Genomic DNA, 24,041 nt, shown 5'->3' with positions numbered 1-24,041 from the left:
ATTAAGTTATGAGGGTGGAGCCCTCATGATGGAATTAGTACTCTTATAAAAGAGACCCCACAGAGCTGCCCTGGGTCCTTTCACTACTCTGGAACACAGCAGAAGTCTGGGACCTGGGAGAGAACCCTCACCTGGCCATGCTGTGGAAGTAAATTTCTATTGTTTTTAAGTCCATGATGTTTTGTTATAACAGCCAGAATGGACTGAGTTGCAGATGGCTCAGTAAACTTTATGCTATGAGGGTGCATCACAGCCTCAGAGTGCTTACGTTGTCTGTTGGAACACTGTGAGAGTTAGCTGATAGTGTGTAGCTGACTTTCATAATGATGCTGGGAGTTCACTCTTCTTGGTAGAATGACAAGCATGATGAATAATTACCTAATTCTTTGATTCTAATAATGTGACCTGTAACAATTTACTATGATTTTAAAAGAAGCTGTTTATGGTCTTATTTGTAATGCTAGCTTCTGCTATTTGTGACACATTTTAATGGGAACTTCTCAATGGTAGTGATGGATTTTCTTTTTATTTTCTATTAAATGAAGACAAGAAACTTTGACAAATTCCCTTTTTTTTTTTGACATCTCTAAGGAGTCAGTTTTTATTTTTTAAGATGAGACCCATTACACCCAAGCATGCATTAAAAAGCTATAAAGCTAAGAGAAGCTTGCGATGGGACGGATCATTAAGAACCTTCCCAGAAATAGATAGAATGGATGTGGGCTTAGCAGTTGCTGTCGTAGACGATTCGGCACTTCAGGAGCTTGAGATAATTGTCAATCTTATGTGAATCCCTGCGTAGGCAGTGGAGCAGGTTATAAAAAGCAAAAAGGCGAGTGTCTTCATCCGCCATCTGCAGGGATGGAAGTCCTGACCAGACAGAGTAGACCTCATTTTCTCTGATTCCAGGATGAACCTAATCACCAAAAGACAGTGACTTAGTATTATTAGTATTTGCTTATCTTTGTTCCTGAAGATTTGGGGAAGAAGCATGAATGTAAGGCTCTCTAGATAAAGGCACATATTATTGAGCCAGTGTATCATAAATCTATTAATAGTATAAAAAGTGGGAGCTGAATTCAAGTGTAAGTGTTCTAACATGTATGTGATCACAGATGAAGTATGTGCGCATAGAAATAAACAGAGAACCAACCACAAAGGTGCTACATATTGAGAGAGATTCAGTTGCAATATAGTTGTGCCATATATATGGTTGTTCTCTAACTTGAAGATCTATTTCATGTCCTAAACCTTGTTTCTGATATGTTCTTTGTACCGTATTTCTTCTGATAGGTCAGCGCAATTACATTTATCTATTCCCTGCTTCAAACTGATTATATTTATTCCATGTTGTGTATGTATGAAAGACCTCAGAAATGATAAGGATTGCAGCTGATGGTTTAAGATGAAGATAATCTAGTGACATCTATCACAAAGAATATCTGCTGAATTAGGAGACTTTCACAATCTACCCAGGACTGAGAACCCCCAAATGTCTTTGAGCAAAAGGTGCTTTGTTTTGAGATCTCTGGAGTGGGAGTTGTTGAGGAAAGTGCCTATGAAAAAGAGTGAGGATGCTAGCAGTGACCCCTCAATGGTGAGAGGTGGGTGGTAGGCTGGGAAGCATGACAATGATAACAAAAGGACACTAAGGAACATGAGGGAGAGGCACCCTGATCTCTGCTTCCCGAGCCCTTACAAGCTGGAAAATCCCCAGAGGATTGAGAGACGGAGTAGCCAGCTTGGCAACTAGGCATGTCAGTTGCTTTGAGAGCTCCCGAGTCCAAGTGTGACACTGAGCTACTGAACCATCTCTTACAGAGTAAGAGTAATTTTTTTTTTAAGAGTAAGATTAATTTTTAAACCTGGGATTCCCCATTGAAATTTAAAGTGTGTTTGTTTGTAGTGTGTGTATTTGTTGCCTTGCTTTTCTGTTTATTTTTTGGTGCTTGGGCCCTAAGATGAAATTTACTGTACAAGGGACAATGATATGAATAAGAATAAAGAAATGGTTAAAAAAAAAAAGAAAACCAAAATACCAAATGAAGTATTCTAGAACAAATCAGTGCCCTCAGAAAGTAAACTGACAGTAATGATAAAAATAACTTGAAAATCTAGTTGTTTATTTCATATGTCTCAAGGTGCAAATGTGGTTTGTATTTGTGTTGGATATACTCCTCTCCATGAAAGTGACAAAAAGGACACATGATAACATATAGTTTGTAGATAGTAAGGGAAGAATAAAATCACTCTGGTTATTCTTACAGTCCCATCTTCTTCTTTAGAATGATACATCATTTCTGACAACTTCATAAAGCTATTTGAATGTTACCTCACTTTTGCCAAAATTTTTCCATCTGATCGGAGATCTATATTGTAAATATTAACTTAGTCTAAATATGACATTATTTGGGGAGATTAAATGTAATGACATGACTGTTGATTTTGGAGCCCCCCCCACAAAAGAAAACACAGAATTTAGAGGAAACCACTATTCTGCAAGTGACAAAATAAAGAACATTTCAAAAAGTTATGCTCCCTTCTTTTGTGACCCCCTGAAATCTGGTGCTTGTGAGGCAGCACTGATGCCCTGACCTCATCTTTTCAATCCCTGACAGTCTCTTCTCTCTCTGACAAATGTGTCCAATAGAAGTGGGGCTGGGGTAGTAGCACAAAATGCCGTCTTATCTGATTTTACTTTTCTCTTTTCTCCATTCCCACTGTCATCCTCTGGTGTGGGGAGAAAAGAGAAAGAACATGAGCAGAATTTCAGTAGCAGGTATCCTGGGATACTTTAAGAGAAATGTTTATCTTGCCAGTTCCACCCTCCAGTTGTCTTTTCCTAGAAGATATTGTAAACCCCGGTCCCCAGGAAGGGGCAAGCCTTTGGTGGATTTGTGTGTCAAATGGGGATGGCTGCACCTGTCGTGTATCATATCCTAAGATTCACTTACCATAGATTCTATCCGTGTGAATTACTAGAATCTTCATTATTTAATAGCAGCCTAGGATATAAAATGCCTAAATTTTGTACTTTCAAAGCAAGGTATTTTGGAACTTGCTTCTCACCATGGAGGTCACCTCTTTCATCAATGAAGAAAACAAAAAAGCATCAGGAGGCTGCTCACCTGGCCAACTATCTTCTCCATACCCTCTAGAAGTCTTCTGTTTTGTTCTTCAATCTCTATGGCTCTGGATAGAATTGCATCTGGGGCTTCTTGCATCCCCCGCACTTCTGTGACTAGATGATACAGGGGGTCATTCCAGGAGCGCAGCACCCTCAGTATCAGATTCAGAAGGTCTTCATGCTAAGTGACCATATAAAACAATTGTATTTAAAAAAGCATAACACAAGGGGTGCCTGGGTGGCTCAGTCAGTTAAGCGTCTGCCTTCGGGGTCCTGGTATCGAGCTCCATGTCAGGCTCCCTGCTCAGTGGGGAGCCTACTTCTCCTTCTCTCTCTGCTGTTCCCTCTACTTGTTGTCTCTCGAATAGAATAGAATAGAATAGAATAGAATAGAATAGAATAGAATAATGCATAAGACAGTGGGTTTAGTCACTTGTGATTTTTGCTCTGAGAGGCTGACCTAATTATCTCTTTGTTATTCCTATGTGTATGTGACATTTTTTGTAGGTGGTTAAAGTTGTAAAAATAAAAAGGTTTAAGCTATTGGCTTAAACTTCGCTAAAATTAAAAAAAAAATCTGGATTGTTTGAATAACTACTTCCTCAGATGAGAATTCTAGTTTATAGCAGGAAGAATTTAGTTTTCCCTTGGAAATTTGACTATCCGCCCACTCAGTGAGTTCTTATATATCTGATAGCTTTGCTTGTCCAAAAAAGAGCTTTGTTGGAACTCACTGTGTGTCTACCCCATGAAAGGCAGATTCCACTAGTGCCAATGACAAAAGGCCCAAATCATCTTCCTTCATCCAAGGACACATTCATATTAATGAATCACATCATCCTTTAATGTATTCATTTGTGATTTGTAGGTTTTATTTTATGATATTAGAACAAAGGGACAGCGAAGAAGACATGGCACTCATGAATATGCTCTCCTCAATCTGTACCAACCCCTGCCCCCGGGCAGCTACCAGAGCAGACTCTTCTGTTGACCTGTGTTGATGAATAAAATGGTACGATGCTAGCTGTAGTAACAGCTTTGGTGGAATTTACAAGGGAGGTTTGCCCCCTATTTTCCCACTGTTGGGATCGCACATGAAACTCTTAGGAGCTGCTTGGCCCTGATTTAAAATGCTTGCTTTCCTGAGGTCCGTGAACTAGTCTAGTGTAAAGGAGGTGAAGAGTAGAGAAGAATCAAACAGATGTGGAGATAGAAAGACGTCCTGGGATACGAAGTGAAGGATGTATAAGCTGCAGAGTGAATGGCCATCTGGTTATGCTAGCATGTTAGTTGTAGCACAGCGATTAAGGGTGAGGGCTTCAAACTGGATGAAGCTAAGACTCACAGCTTACCACCCCATCACTAATCCAAATTCTATCACCTCTGTAAGCTTCAGTTTCCTCATCTCAGCAAATGTGATAAGAGTGCCTAGTGTTCTAGGATTTTTGTGTGTGTGATGATTAGCAACAGTAATGCATGTACATTGCTTTGTGAAGTGTCTGGAAGTGCAGTGGCTCTCAATAAATTTTAACTCCTCCTCATCCTTCTTCACCCTTTCCCTTAATTTTAACATCATCATTATCATCATTATCATAACTACTATTAATGAGCTTAGTAGACAGAAAGAATGCCAGTACCCATTAACAAAGTTGTGAAGAGAAAGCAGATTGTATTCATGAGGATATATATGGTTGATATATATGATATATATATATGAGGATATATATATATATATAACCACAGGTAGACTGTGGTTGTGGCAGGAAATCAGAAGGAAGAGATTATTACGATAAAAAATAATTGGGATAAATGATTGGGGCTTCCTAGGCAGATTTTGTGGTCACCAGAACACAGGCAATCATTGTAGCTGTGAGAAATAAAACATAATACTTTACAGGACCTAATTTGGGGGAATCTTACAAATAAGAAGTGAGAAGTGACAGAGAAGTCAGAGAGGATTGAAGATAGAACTAGGTGTCAAAGAAGTAGAAGTAGAATCAGAAGGAGGGCCTTCAAAGTCTGGAAGAGATGGCTCACCCGGTGCTGTGCTCAGTAGTGTGAAATGCTGCCAGTGGAGCAGCCAAGGGTATCATGTAATAAATAGAGCTGCATTTGCATTTCTTACCTATCCATGAATTTCTCAAACCTTCTATTTTATACATCATGGAAGTACAATTCAGTTTGGGCTTTCATATGGTATAATATATGTGATCCTGGGTTCAAGCCATTGATTAAAATAATGTTGTTTGTATGAACAGCTTATAGATTTTTATTTATTTATTTACTTACTTATAGACTTTTTTATTTTGTTGCTACAATCTGTAGTCAGCATCTGGTTTTACTGATGCTTCCTCAATTATATTCTGTCATTTCTCTCAGATTACTTGCTCTTCCTCCCTATTTCTCTGCCTGTATGATTAGCATTACTTAATGCAGGAGCTCTGATACTCTGTAGCATGTTAACACCAGTGTACTGCCTCAGTGGTATTGGTGAGAAAGCTGGATAGAAGACTTACGTGGATCTGTTGGGCTTGCTCCTTGTCTTCAGGGGTAGAGAGGGAGGAGGTGTGACAGCTGTTGATGGCCTTGGTAATGAACCCCCGGCCCTGGGCATACCTTTTATCCTGAAAGCGAGTAAGCAAATTTAATTAGTTATAGTTGTTTGAGCATTGGTTAAATGAGCCCATTACCAGAATATTAACACACTTCATAGATGTATAATCTTTTTATTAATTGAGAACTATATAAAAAACTAAAACTAAAGAATTGAGAAAAAGTTACCCTTTCCCTGCCTTTCATTTAGACTTTTCTCTATCAATGCATTAAAAAAAAAAAAAAAAAGAAAGAAATCTCACTTTCTAAATCCCGACCTTGGGCACCTGGGTGGCTCAGTGGTTGAGTGTCTGCCTTTGGCTGGGGTCATGATCCCAGAGTCCTGGGATCAAGTCCCACATTGGGCTCCCCACAGGGAGCCTTCTTCTCCCTCTGCCTATGTCTCTGCCTCTCTCTGTGTGTCTCTCATGAATAAATAAATAAACTCTTTAAAAAAAATTCCAACCTATTCCCTTCTTTGTGATTTTTTGTTTGTTTGTTTAATTTTACCCTTTCCATGAGATACTATTTGGAAAGCAAATACTAAAATATGAAACATTAGGTATTTTTGTTAAGTATACTCTTTCTTTAGTATTTGAACCAATGTCCTAGTGCATATGTACCTATATTTTGCCATTTAATATTTTGTTTACTGGGGGTCCAAGCCAAATAGGCATTACAAAATTATGACTTTTCTTTGACCAACATGTAAATCCACACAACTGTACTTTACCATGCTCATCATAGGTACATAATAAAATTTTGTCAATTCTTCAAAATGGTAAGTAAAAAAACCAGGGTATAATACTTTAGGAAATATTAATCAGTGGACTCAATGAAAATACACACACAGAGACCCCTTGCTCAACAACTAGCTAAAGCATTGACATAAAGCTAATCTCTCCCCAAAGCTGTGAAAATCTAAGGAGATTACCAGGAAGATGTGAAAGACAAAGGAATGGCTATCAAAAAGTTGAGGATGAAAGAAAATTCCGTGAATACAGAGAACTATGGAATATATATTTATTACAAGCATTGAGCTACATTCTTTATAGTGACTGATTTATTGAACCTTTTGTACACTGTTTGCTCCTTGGTCGACCTAAGAGATCTGATACAACTTTCAAAGTACCATGATCAGAAGTAGAATATTGTTTTCAATTCTAAACCAACACTTCAACTCTAGTTCTGAGTCTAGAACTAGATTATCTTAGAACAATAATTTATAGCATTCTTGGTTTTCAGAAGAGCTATTATTGTTTGTTTATTGTTTGTGTTAACTTTCTTGTGATGAATTCTGTTCAGAGCGGTGTGATTCTCATTTTTTAAAATATCTAGTATGCTAGATGACAAATGCCTAGGGAGACATGTGCTCTACACACAAAGACAAGAAATCAGCATGCATCCATTTTCTTAAATACCACCCGCAAGTATTTTATGCCAGATGTTGTTAAGGAGTGATAGGTTGTGTTCTCCCGAAATTCCTATGTTGAAGTCCTGACCCCCAATGTTCTGTATTTGAAGATAGGGCCATTATGGAGATAAGTAAGGTCAAATGATGTCATAAGGGTGGAGCCCTGATCCAATAGGATTCATGTCCTTACAAGAAGAGACACCAGAGAACCTCCCACTCCCACCCCCACTCACTCTCTGCCACCATGAAGACAGCGCAAAGGCATGATTGGAAGATGTGTGCCCTTCTCAGGACCTGACCATGTTGGCATCCTGATCTCAGACTTCCAGCTTCTAGAACTGTCAGAAAGTACATTTACGTTTAAGCCACCCAACCTGGGGATTTCTATTATGGCAGCCCCAGCTGGCTAATACAGGTACTTAAAAAATTTGTTGGAAAAATTTTTAAAGACAATGAATTCAAGGAAAATTTTAAAGAGTTCTTATAACTCTTTACGAAACCTTGAGGTTTCACAAAACTGTCCCTTTCTTGTTCCACGTTTTATGAACTGATGGCTTTTTAATGAATCTACAAAGTGTGTTATTTGAGATTTGGCTCCTGCAGCTTTCATGTTTAAGGTATGGGGGGAGCCCCATCATTCACGTAAGGTTCCTTCCGGGAAGAAGCAAGGAGTAGGATACTTACAAATTCGTTGAACATTTCCGAGGAGAGGTTGTGGATGTAGTGAGACAGGATGACTGCACGGTCAAACAGGTCTCGGAGGGACACCTGGCAGTTGACAGCCCCGCTGGGACAGATGGGCAGGGAGGCCACGCTCTGGCACAGGAGCAGGTCTGACACCAGCAGCAGCAGGAGCAGGAGTGACCCTGCTCAAATAAAAACACGAACCACTCCGAGGTGATCTGTGCAGCTGAGGTTATCTAGAGTAATTCTGTCCGGGAAGCCTTATCTCCCCCCTGCCCTTAGCCGGATTTGGTACTGTTATAGCCAGGGTGGGGAAGAACCCGCGCCTCCTGCTGTGTAAATTTAGATATAGAATTATATTTGCACAGATACATAGTTTGAGAAGTTGGTTACTCCCTGCATTTTTGTACTGCTCCCAGGAGTCCTTCTGTACTTTGCAAACATTTGGAGCTTAAATTAACTCTGAGCCAGGATGTTTAAGTCATTCTTATAAGGTAGTTTAACATCTTGGGAGTTACTGCAGATTTCCAGCAGCCGGGCTTTCTATGAATTTATAACTCTTTAGCTCTGTGTTGACTACTCCTTTTAAACCCTGAAATGGCAACCATAGCACAGTAGACCTGTTTGTCTTACTTTCATGCCTGATGAGAATAAATATGATCAGCAATGGCCAATAGGGAGTATGAAGAGAATCTAACATAAGATGATACTATGGCCTAGCTCTGATAACTCACCTTAAAAACCCTATGTGATTGCTTGACCCCTTACCAAAGGCTTTGAATTTTTTTTTTTAATTTGTGTTTCCCAGTAACCTCGTGAGTGCTTTGACCTTCATTATTATCATCAAATTACATTGATGAAGCAGAAGGCTTAGAGAGGTTAAGTGATTTCCCTCAAGTCCTATGATTAGCAGGTGGAGCTGGTCACCTGTATTATCACTTTGACTTTGTCATGTGGTTGTCACGCACACCTGTGGGCTCTCAGGCAGCATCCCTGTAACCAGGAGCATGACAATGGCTCAGTGCTTGCAGAGTCACTGCCATTACTTGGAAAGAACAGTACTTTGTCTTTAATCCATGCTAACAATGGCCTAGAAAGTTGATTTTATCCCTTTCTTCTGTTCCATCTTAAACAAGAACAAAAAAAACCCCACCTACTTTTCAAATCTTGGACATTTATCAGAGATTTATGTGTGAAAAACATCCTAAGCCTAAATGCCTAAAATATCTAAAATTTTTTGTTAATAGAGAATGCAACTCACAATCTGTTAACTGCAAAATGAAAGATCTAAATGTTGTGAAGTGAATCGTATAACAGACTTTTAATTTTTCAAACACATGATACTTCCAAAAAGTTTATTTTAGGTACTTTATAGTCATGTAATTTAGCTGAGCAGATATTTAATCTACAGTTATAAATAAAAAGTACGCTGCAGGTCAAGAAATTGGAATATCAGTTCTAGGAAATTCATAACTTCATAGATACTATTTAACTCTGACTACATTTATCTGTACATTTATCATCTGAAGGATTCTCACAGTCTAAAGAGGAGATAAAATAGATAAATGTTTTTGTTCTTCATTTCATAAAATAAATTTTATGGTTGTTGCTAATTTATTTTTCTTGCAAATGTCAACCAAGAAAGTAAAGATGGTTAATTATTACCAGGCTGTTTTTCTTTTTTGAAATGTCACTTGGCTTAAACCCAGTTGACAAAGTATTATAAGAGACAATTCTACTATCATTGTCCATATATTACGATTTCAAAGTTGAGAGTTTTACCAGGTTGACTCATTGTGGCCAAACCATGTCAGAGTCTGAAAACCTGAAAATGTTAATATCTACCTCTGGAGTTGTGATAAATTGGATCATAGAGATTTATGGTCTTATCCCAGGCCAGAATTTCTCAAATTTGCCATTATTGGCACTTTGAGCTGGATAATTCCTTGTTCTGGGAGCTGTCCTGTATATTGTGGTACATTTAGCAGCATCTCTGAGTTTTACCCACTAGGTATCAGTGGCACCCCCATTCCGAATTAAGGCAACCAAAAACATCTCAGACATTAGCCAATGTCTCTGGAAGGAGGATCTTCATTTGAGAATGAGTGTTCTACTGTGCCCTTATACAATTGCTTTCCAGAGCAATGACTAGATAGCTCTTCTAAACTCTGTAAACTTGAAACCTCTTGCTCAGAGAATATTAGCTAAAATTTCAAATGAGTGCCACCCCCCTGAAGAGTATTGATAATTCAGCAATTCCATGAGTTGTTGCACATACCTTTCAGCGACCACCCTTTGTTATCCATGGTGGCGATGCTTTCGAGAAACACACGTCGCCAGAGATCTGGTAGTCCAACAGCTTTCTCTCTCCCAGATATTGGCTTTATAAGCCTTTAACATCTTCATGAATATATTTAACTAGGCATTCCCTTCCCTTTTGCCAGTCATCTGTTTCCGTCACTGAGATTACCCCCATAATTTCAAACATCAAATGGTATTTTATTTCTTATTCATATTCAGGAAGACATACTGACCAGAAATGAACATTCCAGGAAGGATTTTGATTAATTAGATGAAAAGGAAATGAGAGAAATGATGAAGGTGAGATCTGGAGACTATTTTGAGTGAAAGGGCCTGTGCCACTACAGAAGTCATTTGCTTTAAAATTTACCTTTATTTCTCTGCAGGTTCTTGAAGATAGCATTATATTTCACTTAGATGTCTCCTGTATTAGCAAAGGGGATTCTTTTTTTCCTAGTTCAAAATTGTGAGGTGAAATCATGATTCCACAACTGACCCAGGAAATATCAGGAAATATAGAATAAGGAGAATGTGGTACATTCAATCCCCCATAATGCTCTCCTTATGTTTGCCCGCATCTTTTTCTTGCTTTTACACATTCTGTTTTGTTCTTTTCAAAATGACATGTATGTATGGTACTTTGTTTTAAAATGGGTATTTTCATCTCTTCATTTCTTTTAACATTTATGTAAATTGAGATGAGCAACCCCAGTTGACAGAGTAAAGAACCAAGGCCTGGAGAGATTCAGCATCAAGAATATTGAAGTGATTGGGACACCTGGGTGGCTCAGTGGTTGAGAGTCCACCTTCCGCTCAGGTTGTGATCTGGGGTCCTGGGATCAAGTCCCGCATCTGGCTCCCCACAGGGAGCCTGCCTCTTCCTCTGCCTATGTCTCTGTCTCTCTCTGTGTGTCTCTCATGAATAAATAAATAAAGTCTAAAAAAAAATAATATTGAAGTGATTGGCCAAGTGAGATGCTGGAAGGATTATTACTTCACGAGGGATCAGGAGGGATGTAAAGAAGACTTGGAAATGAATCATTTAACAAACACAATTGGGCATGAACAAGAAATCACCTCTGCCCTTCAGGAGTTTATTCTGGGGAAGCACTATAGTGGTTTTCAAGGACGAACACACACACACACACACACACACACACACACCAGAGTATGATGTAGGAAAACAAAATTCTAGGCAATAATTTGCATTCTCCTCAAGGATAGGGTGGACGAACTGTCACTAATTTATGACCACTTTATTTCCATGACCCAGCACCCCTCCAGGGCCAAGCTGACAAAAGTCATCTTTCTTCATAGGCTCAAAATTTCCATCTGCCTCTTAGAGATTTCCTAAATGAAATGATTATAATGAATAAGAACTGGGTTGTTGACGACTTTCTCTCATTTTTAAGTCCTTGCATCTAAAGCAGCCCATGACCATTAGCTTCAATGTCACCATATGCCTCTCCTGGTAAATCAACAGGTGAAGTAATGTTTTAAATAATTTCTTTCAATGGCATTGACTTTTTCCATAATTTTGACTGCCATAATTGTACCTTAGCAATTTTCCAAATGCTCTTATGGAGAGCTAAAAATCTTAATGAATTACTACTTAATGACTAGCATCCCTTAAAAACTATCTTTCTAATTGCCTTAGTGTAAGCAGTATTAGATTTTTACATCCTAGGCAACAAGTGTGGTGATATATAGGCTCTATCAGTCTGAAGCTGGGACAGGATTTCATTGACTCTACGAGGTATCCATTTTTTTTCTCCTGGACAGTGAAAGTCTGAATTATTAAGAGACCAGTGCTCTGTGGTAGAGAAATTAATGCTGCCCTCCATTCCCCTCTTCTTCTAGAAACTTACGAATAGGAAAATCTGCTGTAAGAACTGACAACATAATGTTAAAATTTAAAGGTGTTGTGACTCTTGTAGATGGCCAGGAAAAAAGCTATCTAGGAACACCTGAGTTGTGTTTATTCTGGGAGGCCAATTGATTTATTTGACTCCAAAGAAGGGCATATTTCTCTGTAAACTTTCTTTGCTTCCTTTCTGCCTCACTGTCCTCCCCCGCCCCACCCCCATTTCCTGTTAATGGGATGTTGCAATATCTAATAATGCAAAGGGCATATTTTATGCAAAGAGTTATAGTTGTCCTATTTTTTCTGCTATCTACACCTACCTTTCACCTTAATTTTTGTACGTGACTCTTTTAAAGATCTCTCTCTTTACCAAACCCTGTCCATAATTTAGAGCAACAAAGACATTCACTGAGAATAGACTTGTCTGTTTTTATTTACAAAACTTCATTTGTTTGCCATTTGGGGACTTAGGATATACCTGAAGCTGATGATTGATTTCTGTCAAAAGCTGGAATATATAGCTGAAATGATGTTAGAGTTGCCATGAAATTTTTAGTACCTGAAACTAATGAACAATTTTGTCATCTCTTCTAAATGATTCTAATTTTTAACATTAAGTAACATCAGGTTTCTTTTTTTACTAATTAGGAATAGAGCTTGTAGTTTCTTTGAATTTTCTTTTGTTTATTTTTAAATTTGGAATAGCACTGTTTTTTTCTTGTCTCATTTGTGATGCAAAAGTGTTAAAAATATATCACAAAGCTTGAAAGGTGTCTGCTGCAAGATATTATGTGGGATATAAAGTAAAAGAAATGAAGTTTAAAAACCATCAGATAAGAGGACCACAATGGTATTTCAAATTATATTAGTCATGAATTGCCTTTAACAAAGTGAAAGTTGAAAATGATGAAAAGTGTATTGTTAATGGATTTAAGAATTCCCAACAGCCATCTTCCAAAACCTGGACTGAAAGATCAGATAGGTTGTATGTTGTTTTCTATAAAACATAACAGCAAATATGAAGGGTATGTTGGAAAAAGAATCAATCACAATGGTGCTTTCTTGAACTGCACTTTTTTCAGGATAACCAAAAATAATGATTTTGTTACATCCTCTATGTACGTCAATTTCATGCATGTTAAGATGTACATTTTCCCCTAAGTGCTTGTATTTAATGCTTATCTCTGCCAGGGCTTTGCAGGTCATCAGCTTCCTTAAGTAACTCCAGAACCCAAATTCTTCATCTAAGAAGCTGTTAGCAGGGTCTTGAGGGCATTTGCTCCTTATATAATAAAGCCATAATGGAAGCGTTTGGAAATTTCTCTTGTAATTTCTTTTCACTGATACAATATTCATGTCCTCTGATTTAATTCTCTGAGTTCTCTGTGTTAGCTTCTCCTAAGAGTATCTTGTCACATGTTTGTTCTGAACAGTGTGTACCTTTGGACAAATTTTAACAGGTGATATATGACAAATCCAGACCTAAGGCTGATGTGTCTGGAAACTTCGCAGATTCACTCTTTAAGATTACAGTTTTTAAAGTAAAAGTGTCAAATACTGGCTGTAGGCTAATGCAAAGTGGGGCAGATAATAACTTTTCTTCTAAAAGATTCTTCATACTCCAACATTGTGTGTGTGGATCTCTTGTCAAATGGGAAGTAGTTCTAAAGCATGACCGCTTTCAGGGAGATATATATCTATATATAGATATGGACACACACACATGGAGTCATCATCTAATGGGAAGTGGGACTCTGAGCCATTGCTACTTCCAGGGATAATTTTAAATTTTATAATTAGCATGGGCACCACCAAACAGAACAGAACACTCCAGCAACAGACCAGGGTCCCTGAGGGTGCCGTACTCCCTGATAGGCATTAATTCTTTAATTGTTCAATTGTGGTGAGACTGTCAGTGTCCTCGGGGAAGGACTAGGGCAGTTGGGAGGAGTCAGGGCAGCAAATCTGTACTGATCCGAAGAGAAGTATTTCAATAGTGTAATAACTCATAGAGCCGTACATGTACTGACAGCTGTCATCTCTGCCTTCCTCCATGGGTCATCATTTTTAGTGTATTGAAAGAATTCAGATTGAGAAGTAGGGCAAGTTCTTCACAGGAAATAATATACTTCAGTTCTAGTGTATATACCCATCATCCTGAAATACATTTTTCTGTTGAAATTTGCCTAAAATATCTTATCTGGGACATGTCCCTTTTTTCCTTTAATTTATTCATTAAATGAAAAATGTATTACCAACATAATATATACTTTGATACTCAGGGAGTAACTCCAGTGACATTTGTTTAGAAAATTCTCTATCGTTTGGGATTGAAATATAAATAATAATTGATGGAATGTTCTGTTGACCAATTGCTCTATGTACAGACACACATATACACATATTTTATACTCTCTATATAGATATTACTGCGTGTGTGTGTGTATATATATATATATATATATATATATATTAGTGCGTGTATGTAAATTACAGAGGGAAAGTTAAGGTACACAGTGATTATAAGGATTTCTGAGATAAGGAGATCACAGAATTCTGGCTCTCCCTAATTCTAATAAAATGAGCAAAAAAGTAAGCTTAAAAAAACTAGCAACATTACACCTGTTGTCCAAGATAGGAAGACATATGAGCCTGTTATTTTTTCATGGCTCAGAGTGGGAAATCATTAGATAAAATCAAGCTAATTTTCTAAAAAAAGGAAGGGAATTGACAGATGATGCAATTATTATAACCGCTAAAAATATGGAAACAGATTAGCAGCCTTCTAACTCAGAAAAAGGAAATATCACACACAAGCAGGCACACATGCACATGCAAACAAAATAAAAGACATTCAACAAAAGATAGGAAGCATAGGGAACATAAGCAGATACACACACCCACATGCACAATTAAAGGTCAGAATAAGACCAAACATCAAAGATAGGATGGGACAAGTTATTTATTAAAAGAATAATACCCCACCCTGTTTCTTTAAAGGTGGCAAATGCCATTTAGATGCTGGATACAAGTGATACATCTAAAAGTTATTTTCAAAGGATGACAGTTGCAGACTGATTGTGCCTCTACTCTTGGGGACATTTTCCAATGTCTGGAGACAGTTTTGAGTGTCATAACTGAGGGTGGCGTGATCTTGGCATCTCCTGGGCAGAGTCCAAAAATGCTGCTAAATATTCTACAACATTCAGCACAACCACCCAGACCAAATATGACACCATCAAAAATGTCTGTATCTCTAATGTTGAGAAGCTCTGACCTAAAACGAAGTGGTTAAGAAACGTTAAGGCGCAAGTACAAAAAAAAAAAAAAAAAAAAAAGCACATCAGGAAAAATTACTTAAAATTGCTGGAGTGACAACATCACTATAAGGAAAGTTTAAAGTTAAGGTGAAAATGTGAAAAGGCCATACTTTGTGATACAATGGAGATGAGGCTATCAACAATCTTTATGCATTTAGTAGTGGGATTCAAAACATAAAGCGTATAGTAAGAAAATGTGAGGGGAAATTAACTAATACACAAGAGTAGGAGATCAAATGTGTGCGTGCATTTGACACACCTAGGAAACCTCTGCAATAAATGACATACTTGGCCATAATGAAAATGTAACAATTTTCCAAAAAACTATGATGGTGTCGTATTTCCATACATGGAAAGAAGATTAATAGTTCAATTTATTTTGTTCTGTTTTCTTTTCATAATCACCAGTGAATATTTCATTACCGGATCAGAATAACTCCCTGAGTTTGTAACTATATCATTTCTGGGACATTTTACCTGTAATAGCCATGAAGGTGATGCCAACTCTATCTTCCTTCTCTGCCTTCTCTGAAGTGCCATTTACCTGCTACACATTTCAACCTGTCTTCAACCAACATACACTGAATATTTTTTTTAAATCCATAACTATTCAGCTCTTCTCTTGAACTACTACCTTCTCCATGACCCACACTTAACCTCCCAGAGTTGTGTTTATTTGCTTTTCTTTCGTCTCCTTTGACTCCCACTTCATCGGTTCCTAAGTTGCAATGATTCTGCCTCCTTAACTTTGATAAAATTTTCTTTTGTCCTCATCCCAGGTTATCTTGACCTGGATACTTTTACTAGCTTCTCCATTTTGTTCTGCCTGAGTCCACTTCAATTTCAACCTGTTTATCCATCAAGAAGATTAGTCATCCTGAAGGGTAACTTCTTGTACAAGGCTTTATCTGTCTAAACCATAGTATTTGAGATCAGAGGCACTAGAGAGTACATCTAACCACATGGCTCATTGCACAGGTGAAGAAAATGCAGTAAGCACATTTAATTACTGACAGAACTGTCCTGGAACTTCAGTACTCCTGCTTGCCATGCTGATAATATTATTTTTTGCCTTCCACATTCATGCTTGTGCCCCCTGAGCTTCATGTACAGCTGATGGTAGTAAGTCTTGCTGAGGAGATGCAGATGTGACCTTGAAGACACATTGAGAAACACATTACTTCAAGGAAAAATGCCAAGGTAATTGAGTTCCCAAAGAGAGAGGAGAGAGAAATGGAATGTTTTAAACACTTTGAATCCTTTAAGGAACACTGACACTGTCAGATAGAATTTGAGTGTGATTCTTAATCACGTTAAAAAAAAAAAAACAGCACGTTTGTTAAACTATTTCTTAATGAGTTATGTAGATAAGGAATGAAGAGCCATTAATTTTATTTCTACTTCAAATTGGTCTTTGGTTTATCTGCCATTTTGGTCTCGAGGAATTCTTTTACTAATAGGAGTCTTGCATGTGTCATAAAATCTTCATTTAACTTTTTCACTTGTCACTTCTACATCATTAGTAGAATGAAAGTCAAAGAATTCTTGTAGATTAAAAAAAATAAAAGGTTATCTGTCGACCACTTGAGAGAAGCAATATTATTATTACCATTATGGGTGATGTGGCATTTGAATGTCCTCTCTTCTACAGGCCATTTGTACTCCTACCTTATACGATGAACTTAATAGATGAGAAATAGGGTGTTTCTTCCAGAAAGGGACATTAATTTCATAGAGAGAGTGAATATAAGCTGTAAGTTTCTGTTAATAACTGCAGGATAAGAGATAGACTTTACTTTCAGCTATGCCTGAAAATAATGACCATTTATATAAATGAAAGTCGTGGATGTGTATAAAGGAAACAGTTATGAAATTGTGAGAATGTTTTTGTGTTTGGTTTATAGAAAACTTTCCCATTAAGGTCTCAAGTATATAGAAACATCTATTTTATCATTTGAGAATATGTTTTGAAGATAAGTATGTGAAATAACCATATCTTCCAAATTCTTGTACATATAAATGAAGTATTAAAAATAAAGCAATATTGATAGGATTCAGCTAAAGAGAACTTTAATCTCAGATGTCAATACACAAAATTTTATCCCCATTAGTGTCTCAAGCAATTTCAAGTATTCTTTGCATTTGTGTGTGTAGATGTGTATCTTACTTTTGGTGAGAACTTTAAAAATTTTTGTTTACATGGGAGCAAATTAGTTGAAAAGAGTCAATGAAATTGTTTGCTAAGTTTTGTAGATTGAAGTGAAATCAGTAATAATTTTTACTTTTCAAGCAATGATGATTAGAAGAATGTAACCATTTTTTAGTGTTGTGATCAGAATCCTATAACATATACAGTGATGGGTAGATTTTATTAATGTTACTAGAATATTTTAACCTTAAAAATTTTATGTCACTTTTAATCAATTTTTGCTGGGGGGTGGGGTAGTGGACGTCTATGAGTATGTTTTCTAAATTATTCAGGTTGTCGTTGCAGTGTCACTGTATATTGCAAGATATGTGCAAAATATGTTTTAATTTCTCATCCCTGTCTTACTGTTTTTAGAAAATATTTCTTAAAACAAATGTATTATTTCTATTATCTGGGTTATTTCTAGCAATACGATGCAAATTAAGAAGCCCATAAAAATGATGCCATTAGGGCTTTCAGTGACTGCAAGAAGGTCAAAGATATGAAAGTGGAAATAGGTCTACTTTTGATGCATTTAAATTTTTTTATAATGTGTATAAAATAAAAGGTGAAAACTTAGGTCTGATAGCATTTTATCACCCAGGTCCATTTACACTGATAACCAATGCTTCCTTCAAAGGTTAATTAAATTATGAACGCACACCTGCAGAATATTTGTGTGTTTAAAAAATTCATTAAAAGTGGAATATACCTTCCTGTTTGGCCAATTCCTTAATGAATATATTTGCATTTAATAACAGCAGCCCACCTTTAGAGCTTTCCTGCTCATTTTCTTTGCCTTTATCCTAAGCAGACAGATTTCCAAGGTTAAGACCAAAGGCTTTGTGAAAATGTCATGGGTTTGTCCTTGTCGGAAAAAAAATCTCAAAAGTCTTTTCTTGTAGTTTACTTCAATGTCATTCCAAGCAAAGGAAACTTTATCATTCCAAACATAAAACCAAAAATGTTGTTTTGTAGTGTTATGAAAGACTTTATTATATGTATTCTCCCTCCCAGCTGATATATTTTAGCACACATTTCATAAAAGATGATATTAAAGCTGTCTGCTTTCATTGTAGCCCCAAATTTCAAATTCATATCTTTTCAGAAAGAGGTTATGTAGGAGTAAACTCCAAGATTTTGAATGAAGACATACGCTTATTTCTTGAAACAAATTGTATCTTATTGTTTATCAAGGAGTTATATAGTGTCATGCATAAGTCATTGAGTAAGGAAAATAAGTTTCATATTATTATTGACTCCATTTCTGGCTGCTGGGGCTATACTTACATGATGGTGACAAATCATTGGTTTACAACCAAATTTGATGAGTATGATATGTCATGGTTCAGGAATGTTCCCAATTAGAAGTCAGCAATGGCCACACTTCAGTTAAGGTATCAAGCTAAGGTATCACGAAATCACACATGTCAAATATGTCCTGTGGGACAGTGGCCTATGTGTACAATACTTATTTAGTATGTTGAATAATATTATGAATACCCTTTGAATCTTCAGTAAAACAGACTATAATTAGTTGTTCTGGTTATTTATTGCTGCAAAAAAGTCCTCCCAAATTTTAGTGGCTTAAAACAATAATGATCAATTTGTTAATATCTGTCAAGATTCTTCCTCTGGGTCTTTCATTCATGTCGGTTGCAGCCAAGGGGTAACTAGGGCCAAATGTATCTGAAAGGTTTCTTCAGCTAGATGTCTGGTAGTTAGTTGATGTAGTTTGTCGGCTGTAGTTTCCAGCTGAATCCCTGCCCATTGCCTCTCCGTGTGGTCTGGGCTTCCCCACAGCATGGAGGCTAGGTTCCAAGCTCAGCCAGCGCAAACCTTGGAAGTTACATAGCATTTCCTTCAGAGTCACTGGCATGCTCAAATTCAAGGCGACAGAGTAGGAGTGGCTGTCAATGGAAGGGCTCCAGCCTTATAAGAAAAGCATGTAGAATGGAAGATTCTATCATGTCCGTCTTGCAGGACGTAGGTGGCAATAATCGTTCTATTCTAAGTGCAGATATTATGTTCTGTCCTTAAATTATTCTGCAAATGAACTTTGATGTGTAGCATTTAATCTTTTTTTTTTTTTTTTTAATTCAACCAGCAGCACATTTCCCCATATTCTAGTTTGGGGCTTGCCAGTCAGTGACAGATTCCTCCTTTGGCCCAAAAAAGCATTTCTAAAATTATTTCTTGTGATCTGACACACAAGTCTTACAAAGGAAAGGATATCAGAAATAATTATTTTTTTTCTAGAATCTACATTAGGAGTCAGGAAACTTTTTCTTAAGAGCTAGAGAGTAAATGTTTTAGGTTTTGAAAGCCCAGAGGCAAAATTAAGGATATAACGTAGGTACTTAACATAACCATTTTGAAGTATAAATAACATTCTTAGCTCATGAGCTGTACAAAAACAGCTTGTTTGGCTACATTTGGTCTGCAAGGTATAGTTTGTTAACTTCTGGCCTAGATCATTAAGATAACATTACAAATAAAATTTTTTAAAACCGGTGAATCACATTTAATTTGGTTTTAGGAATGGGGAGGTGTTGAAGCCTGATTCTCTGCTCTGGTCACTGCAACTATTCTGCTTAATGCTCTCAATTCTGATTGCAAAGAGTTACCAAGCATTGCCTGATGGACCTTTCATAAAATGTGTAATCAATTTAAGTTATAAAACTAGTGTGGAAGTGAATCCTAAATATCCAGAGCTGGAAAGCAAAGAAGGGAAAAAAAAAAGCAATGTCATGAAATTCTATTCCTTTTTTTTCCTGCCTTTTTTTTTTTTTAAATGAACCTTAGGTAAAGGAGTAATTTATTTCAGAGTACGTTATCACTATTGTTCAATGCATAGCTGCTCCCTTTATTATTTTTATTATCATCTATCTATATCATCTATCTCTTCTTATCCCCTTCTACACTCCCTTTATTTCCTTTTCCCCACAATTGATCATTCCAATATGTTTATAGGAATTACTTTATGTGTGTTCCTGTAAGATGTATATTGTTCCTGAGTGAGAATATATTTGTACCTTATCTCAAACATATGGTCCTAGAGATTTCATTCTTTGTCTTATTCATTGTTTTCATTGTTATGTTTATAAGATGCATTCAGGTTGTTATATGTATTTGTACTGTGTCATTTCTAACTCCTTTTGATGCTCCATTGAATATATTAACATTTTACTCATCCACTCTTCCAAATTACATCTATTCCTCCCTCACTATAAGCAGTTGGGTGATAAATATTTGCATACATGCCTTAATGGGAAATATTGACAGGAAATTCTCTTAATAATCAAAATGAAATTAGGAATTTGTTACTGTTGTGACTAAATCAGTCTTTTACAGATTCTCTTGAACTATTATAATTTCTGCATATAATGCAATTATGAAAAATGTTAAATATATTGAAATGAAACAACATAAAATGTATTTTATCAAGAATGTAAAGTCCATGATTATTCTGTGAGGTCTAAATGTATTTACTTCCTTAGATTTGATTGAAGTGACAGTTACTGTCTTGAAAATGACTTATGATTGCATTCAGATTCCAATAAATATTCTTTTAGTTGCTTAGCAAATACAGTGTGCCTTCATAATTTTTCCCAGGCTAGTTAGCAACAGGGTTTCATTCCATATAGAATATAGAAAACTTACAATTATATATAGGTCCATTTACTCCCCTCCCCATTCTTTATGCTATTTTTGTCCTATGTGTTACATGTCTATACATGATACAACTCACAAAACAATGTTATAGTTTTTGCCTTAAACATATTATGTAGAAATTAAGAGGAAATAGTATTATCTATTTATCCAGAAATATGGCATTTCTAGTGTTTGCTTCCTGGAAATCCAAATTTACCTCTGGTATCATTTCTTGTTAGACTGAAACATTTTTAACCCTTCTTATAGTACAAATTTGCCTATGAAAATTCTCTCGTTTTAAAAATCTAAACTCTCCTTTTTTGCCTTTTGAGTGATAGCTTTGCCCAATGAAATTTTAGTCATATTTGTTTAACAATTTAAATATGATATTCCAATGTCTTCTAGCATCTATAATTTTTTATGAGAAGTCAGATGTTTATTAATCACTATACTGTTCCTTCTTGTTGGTTTCATGGATTTTCTATTTTTGGTTTCAAATAATTGGACTATAATATGCTTAGATGTGATAATCTTTGGATTTGCACTGCTTGGGTATCATTGAAATTCTTATATCTGTACATTTATTATTTTCATCAACTTGAAAACTTTTTGGGTGGTATTCAAATACTTTTGCCCCATGTTCTCTTCTCACTCTGAGACACCAATTAAATGTAAATTGGACTTTTAAGAATTGTCCCATAGGTCCTTTAGGCTCTGTTTTTCTTTTTTCCTCTTTTGTTCCTCACATTAATCTCTGTTGTTCTACGTTCACTTTACTGACTCTGTCATTTGTATTCTGTAATTAAACAAACAAACAAAAAATACTGCACTTTTCTGGAATTCTCATTTGTTTCTTTTTAATTCTGTTTCTCTGCTGTAATTCTCTTCTTTTATTCATTTTGATCATACTTATCTTCATATTATTGATTATAGATATAACAATTGTTCTAAAATTCTTGTTTGCTCAAACACCTCAGTCATCTCAAGATCAAACTCTGCAAATTGACTTTTCCTTTGAAAATAAGTGACATTTTCCTATTTCTTCATTTCTTCCCATCAATTTCATTGTAAATTGTAAATTGTAATTGTAGTCATTGTAAATTATATATTGTGTTTGGATTTCAAAATAGTTAATTGAAGAGTATTGCATTTTTCTTGCTTGCTTGTTTTAGCTGGCAATTAATTTAACAAGAATAAAGCTTCAATCTACATTTCTTGGATGACAATTTAAACCTTAGTTCAGTGCTTTAATTCTTATCTGTGCTGATTGAAGTCGGCTAGAGGTCAGCCAGAAATTTGCACAGACTTTATACAGAATTTGGGTCTCCTCTTCACTGAGTCTTTCCTTTCTGAAATTGTCTGCTCATTTTCAAGTGGCTTCAATTGCCCAGAGTAGTTGTAGGATTTCCAAGAAAGTTTTAGCCACCTAGAAGAACTTTATTGCAGTCTTCCCTCAAGTTGAAAGTCTTATAATACAGAGAAATCACCCTTGTCTTTCCCTTCTTCTGAATATTGCCTGTCTTCTAGAAATGCTTGCATTTGGTGTTCTTCAGTATGTTTCAGTATGTTTCTGCCTCTTTCCCTTTCTCCGCCTCCCTCCCCCCTTCTTCCTTCCTGGCTCTTCCTCCTTTCTCTCTCTCCTGCTCACTTGCTTGTGTTCTGTCTGTCTCCCTCCTTCCCTTCCTCTCTCCCTCCCTCTCTGTTTTTTCCTCCTTTCATCCTTCCCTTCTTTCCTCCCTCTAATCTCTCCCTTTCTCTTTCTCTTTTTTCTTTCTATTTTCTTGACCCAGAGTTTCTAAGACCAGCAGAAAGAGAAAGTATATTAGGAGATTCAGGTATGTGCACATTGGAGGATATTAAATCTTCCTTTGAAATCCAACAAAACACAAATCTTTTGATATCCCACACTGAAAATTATAAACATCCCTATGGTTATAAGATAAACCATGATCTATTTTATATAAAGTTATGTTGCTGCACTTGGATAAAAAAATTTCAATTGAATTTTTTAAAATGTTTATTTTCCTTTTTGTAAAAAGGATATCAGATGATAGGCAAGTGTCCTTTTTATCTAAAGTATTTTAATGTCCCTATTTGTTTTAAAAAATCTTCATTTTTAATATTTCATGATAAAAATGTTTCTGAGAAGAGAATTTAAAAAATATGCCTGCAAAAACTGCTCTAGTCGGGTCTGATCTAACTTTCATGTTGTCATCAAGTTTTAATAAACTTTGATATCCTTTTTGCCCCTGGAACTGGAAAAAGTATATTGAGAACCTGATTCAAACTTGGAGGAATAATGAGCTAGTGACCTTTGTAAATAAGTGGAATTCAAGACTGAAGTGAGAAAGAATTTAGCCTGGGAAAAGATTGATGAATGAGAGAGATTTTATCATCCTGAATGAGATCTGAACATGATTGTTTTTCCAATTGATCAGAAGAGTGGTAATTAAATTAAGGATAAGATATCAGCACTTATTAGATTTTCTATGCTCTTAGTCAATTGGAAATGGCCATCATCTGTAAGAGCAAAATTGTTATTTATAATTAGGTGGTTAAAACAAAAGAAATGGCCCTCAAAAAAAAAAAAAAAAAGAATGAGTTAGAGAAATATATGACTGTATCTCTCAACATACTTAGAGCTTATTGTGGCAAATTAAGGGGAATAATAGCTCATATATATATGTTTGTCTACATGTATTTCTGTGTATATTTACATGTGTTATACACAAATATAAATATACGTTTAATTGCTATAGAGCAATTGGGGGATTATCTTGAGTACATTTTATGTGTAGCAATAAGTATGGCATAAAATCTTTGTCTGATTGATCATTCACTGGTAGATGAGCAAATGTATGATTTTGTTCGGTTAAAATTGTTCTTTTATGACCAGA

At 36.2% G+C, this 24,041-nt stretch overlaps 2 protein-coding genes across 9 annotated transcripts in view; one reads left to right on the top strand and one right to left on the bottom strand.

The window, feature by feature from the left end:
• Nucleotides 1–24,041, top strand: part of LOC144306750 (uncharacterized) — a 188,522-nt gene that overhangs the window by 116,150 nt on the left and 48,331 nt on the right. The window contains exon 1 of one of the 8 annotated variants that reach the window (XM_077886305.1): nucleotides 7,282–7,548. The exons of 5 other annotated variants lie outside the window; for them this stretch is intronic. The gene's annotated coding sequence lies outside the window, so the exon portion shown is untranslated. Of the gene's footprint in view, nucleotides 1–7,281; nucleotides 7,549–16,113; nucleotides 16,503–24,041 lie in introns of those variants that run through there. 2 more of the 8 variants (XM_077886304.1, XM_077886306.1) reach the window with 2 other exon arrangements.
• On the bottom strand, nucleotides 508–10,228 carry PRL (prolactin). The gene is made up of 5 exons (XM_077886299.1): nucleotides 10,096–10,228; nucleotides 7,818–7,999; nucleotides 5,644–5,751; nucleotides 3,129–3,308; nucleotides 508–916 (listed from the first exon to the last, which is right to left on the bottom strand). The coding sequence occupies exons 1-5, from the start codon at nucleotides 10,121–10,123 to the stop codon at nucleotides 725–727; spliced, it is 690 nt and encodes a 229-aa protein (XP_077742425.1). The 5' UTR covers nucleotides 10,124–10,228; the 3' UTR covers nucleotides 508–724.

This window comes from Canis aureus, chromosome 37, assembly GCF_053574225.1.
Source record: "Canis aureus isolate CA01 chromosome 37, VMU_Caureus_v.1.0, whole genome shotgun sequence".
Lineage (NCBI taxonomy): Eukaryota > Metazoa > Chordata > Mammalia > Carnivora > Canidae > Canis > Canis aureus.
This window is presented reverse-complemented; position numbering and strand designations above follow the sequence as displayed.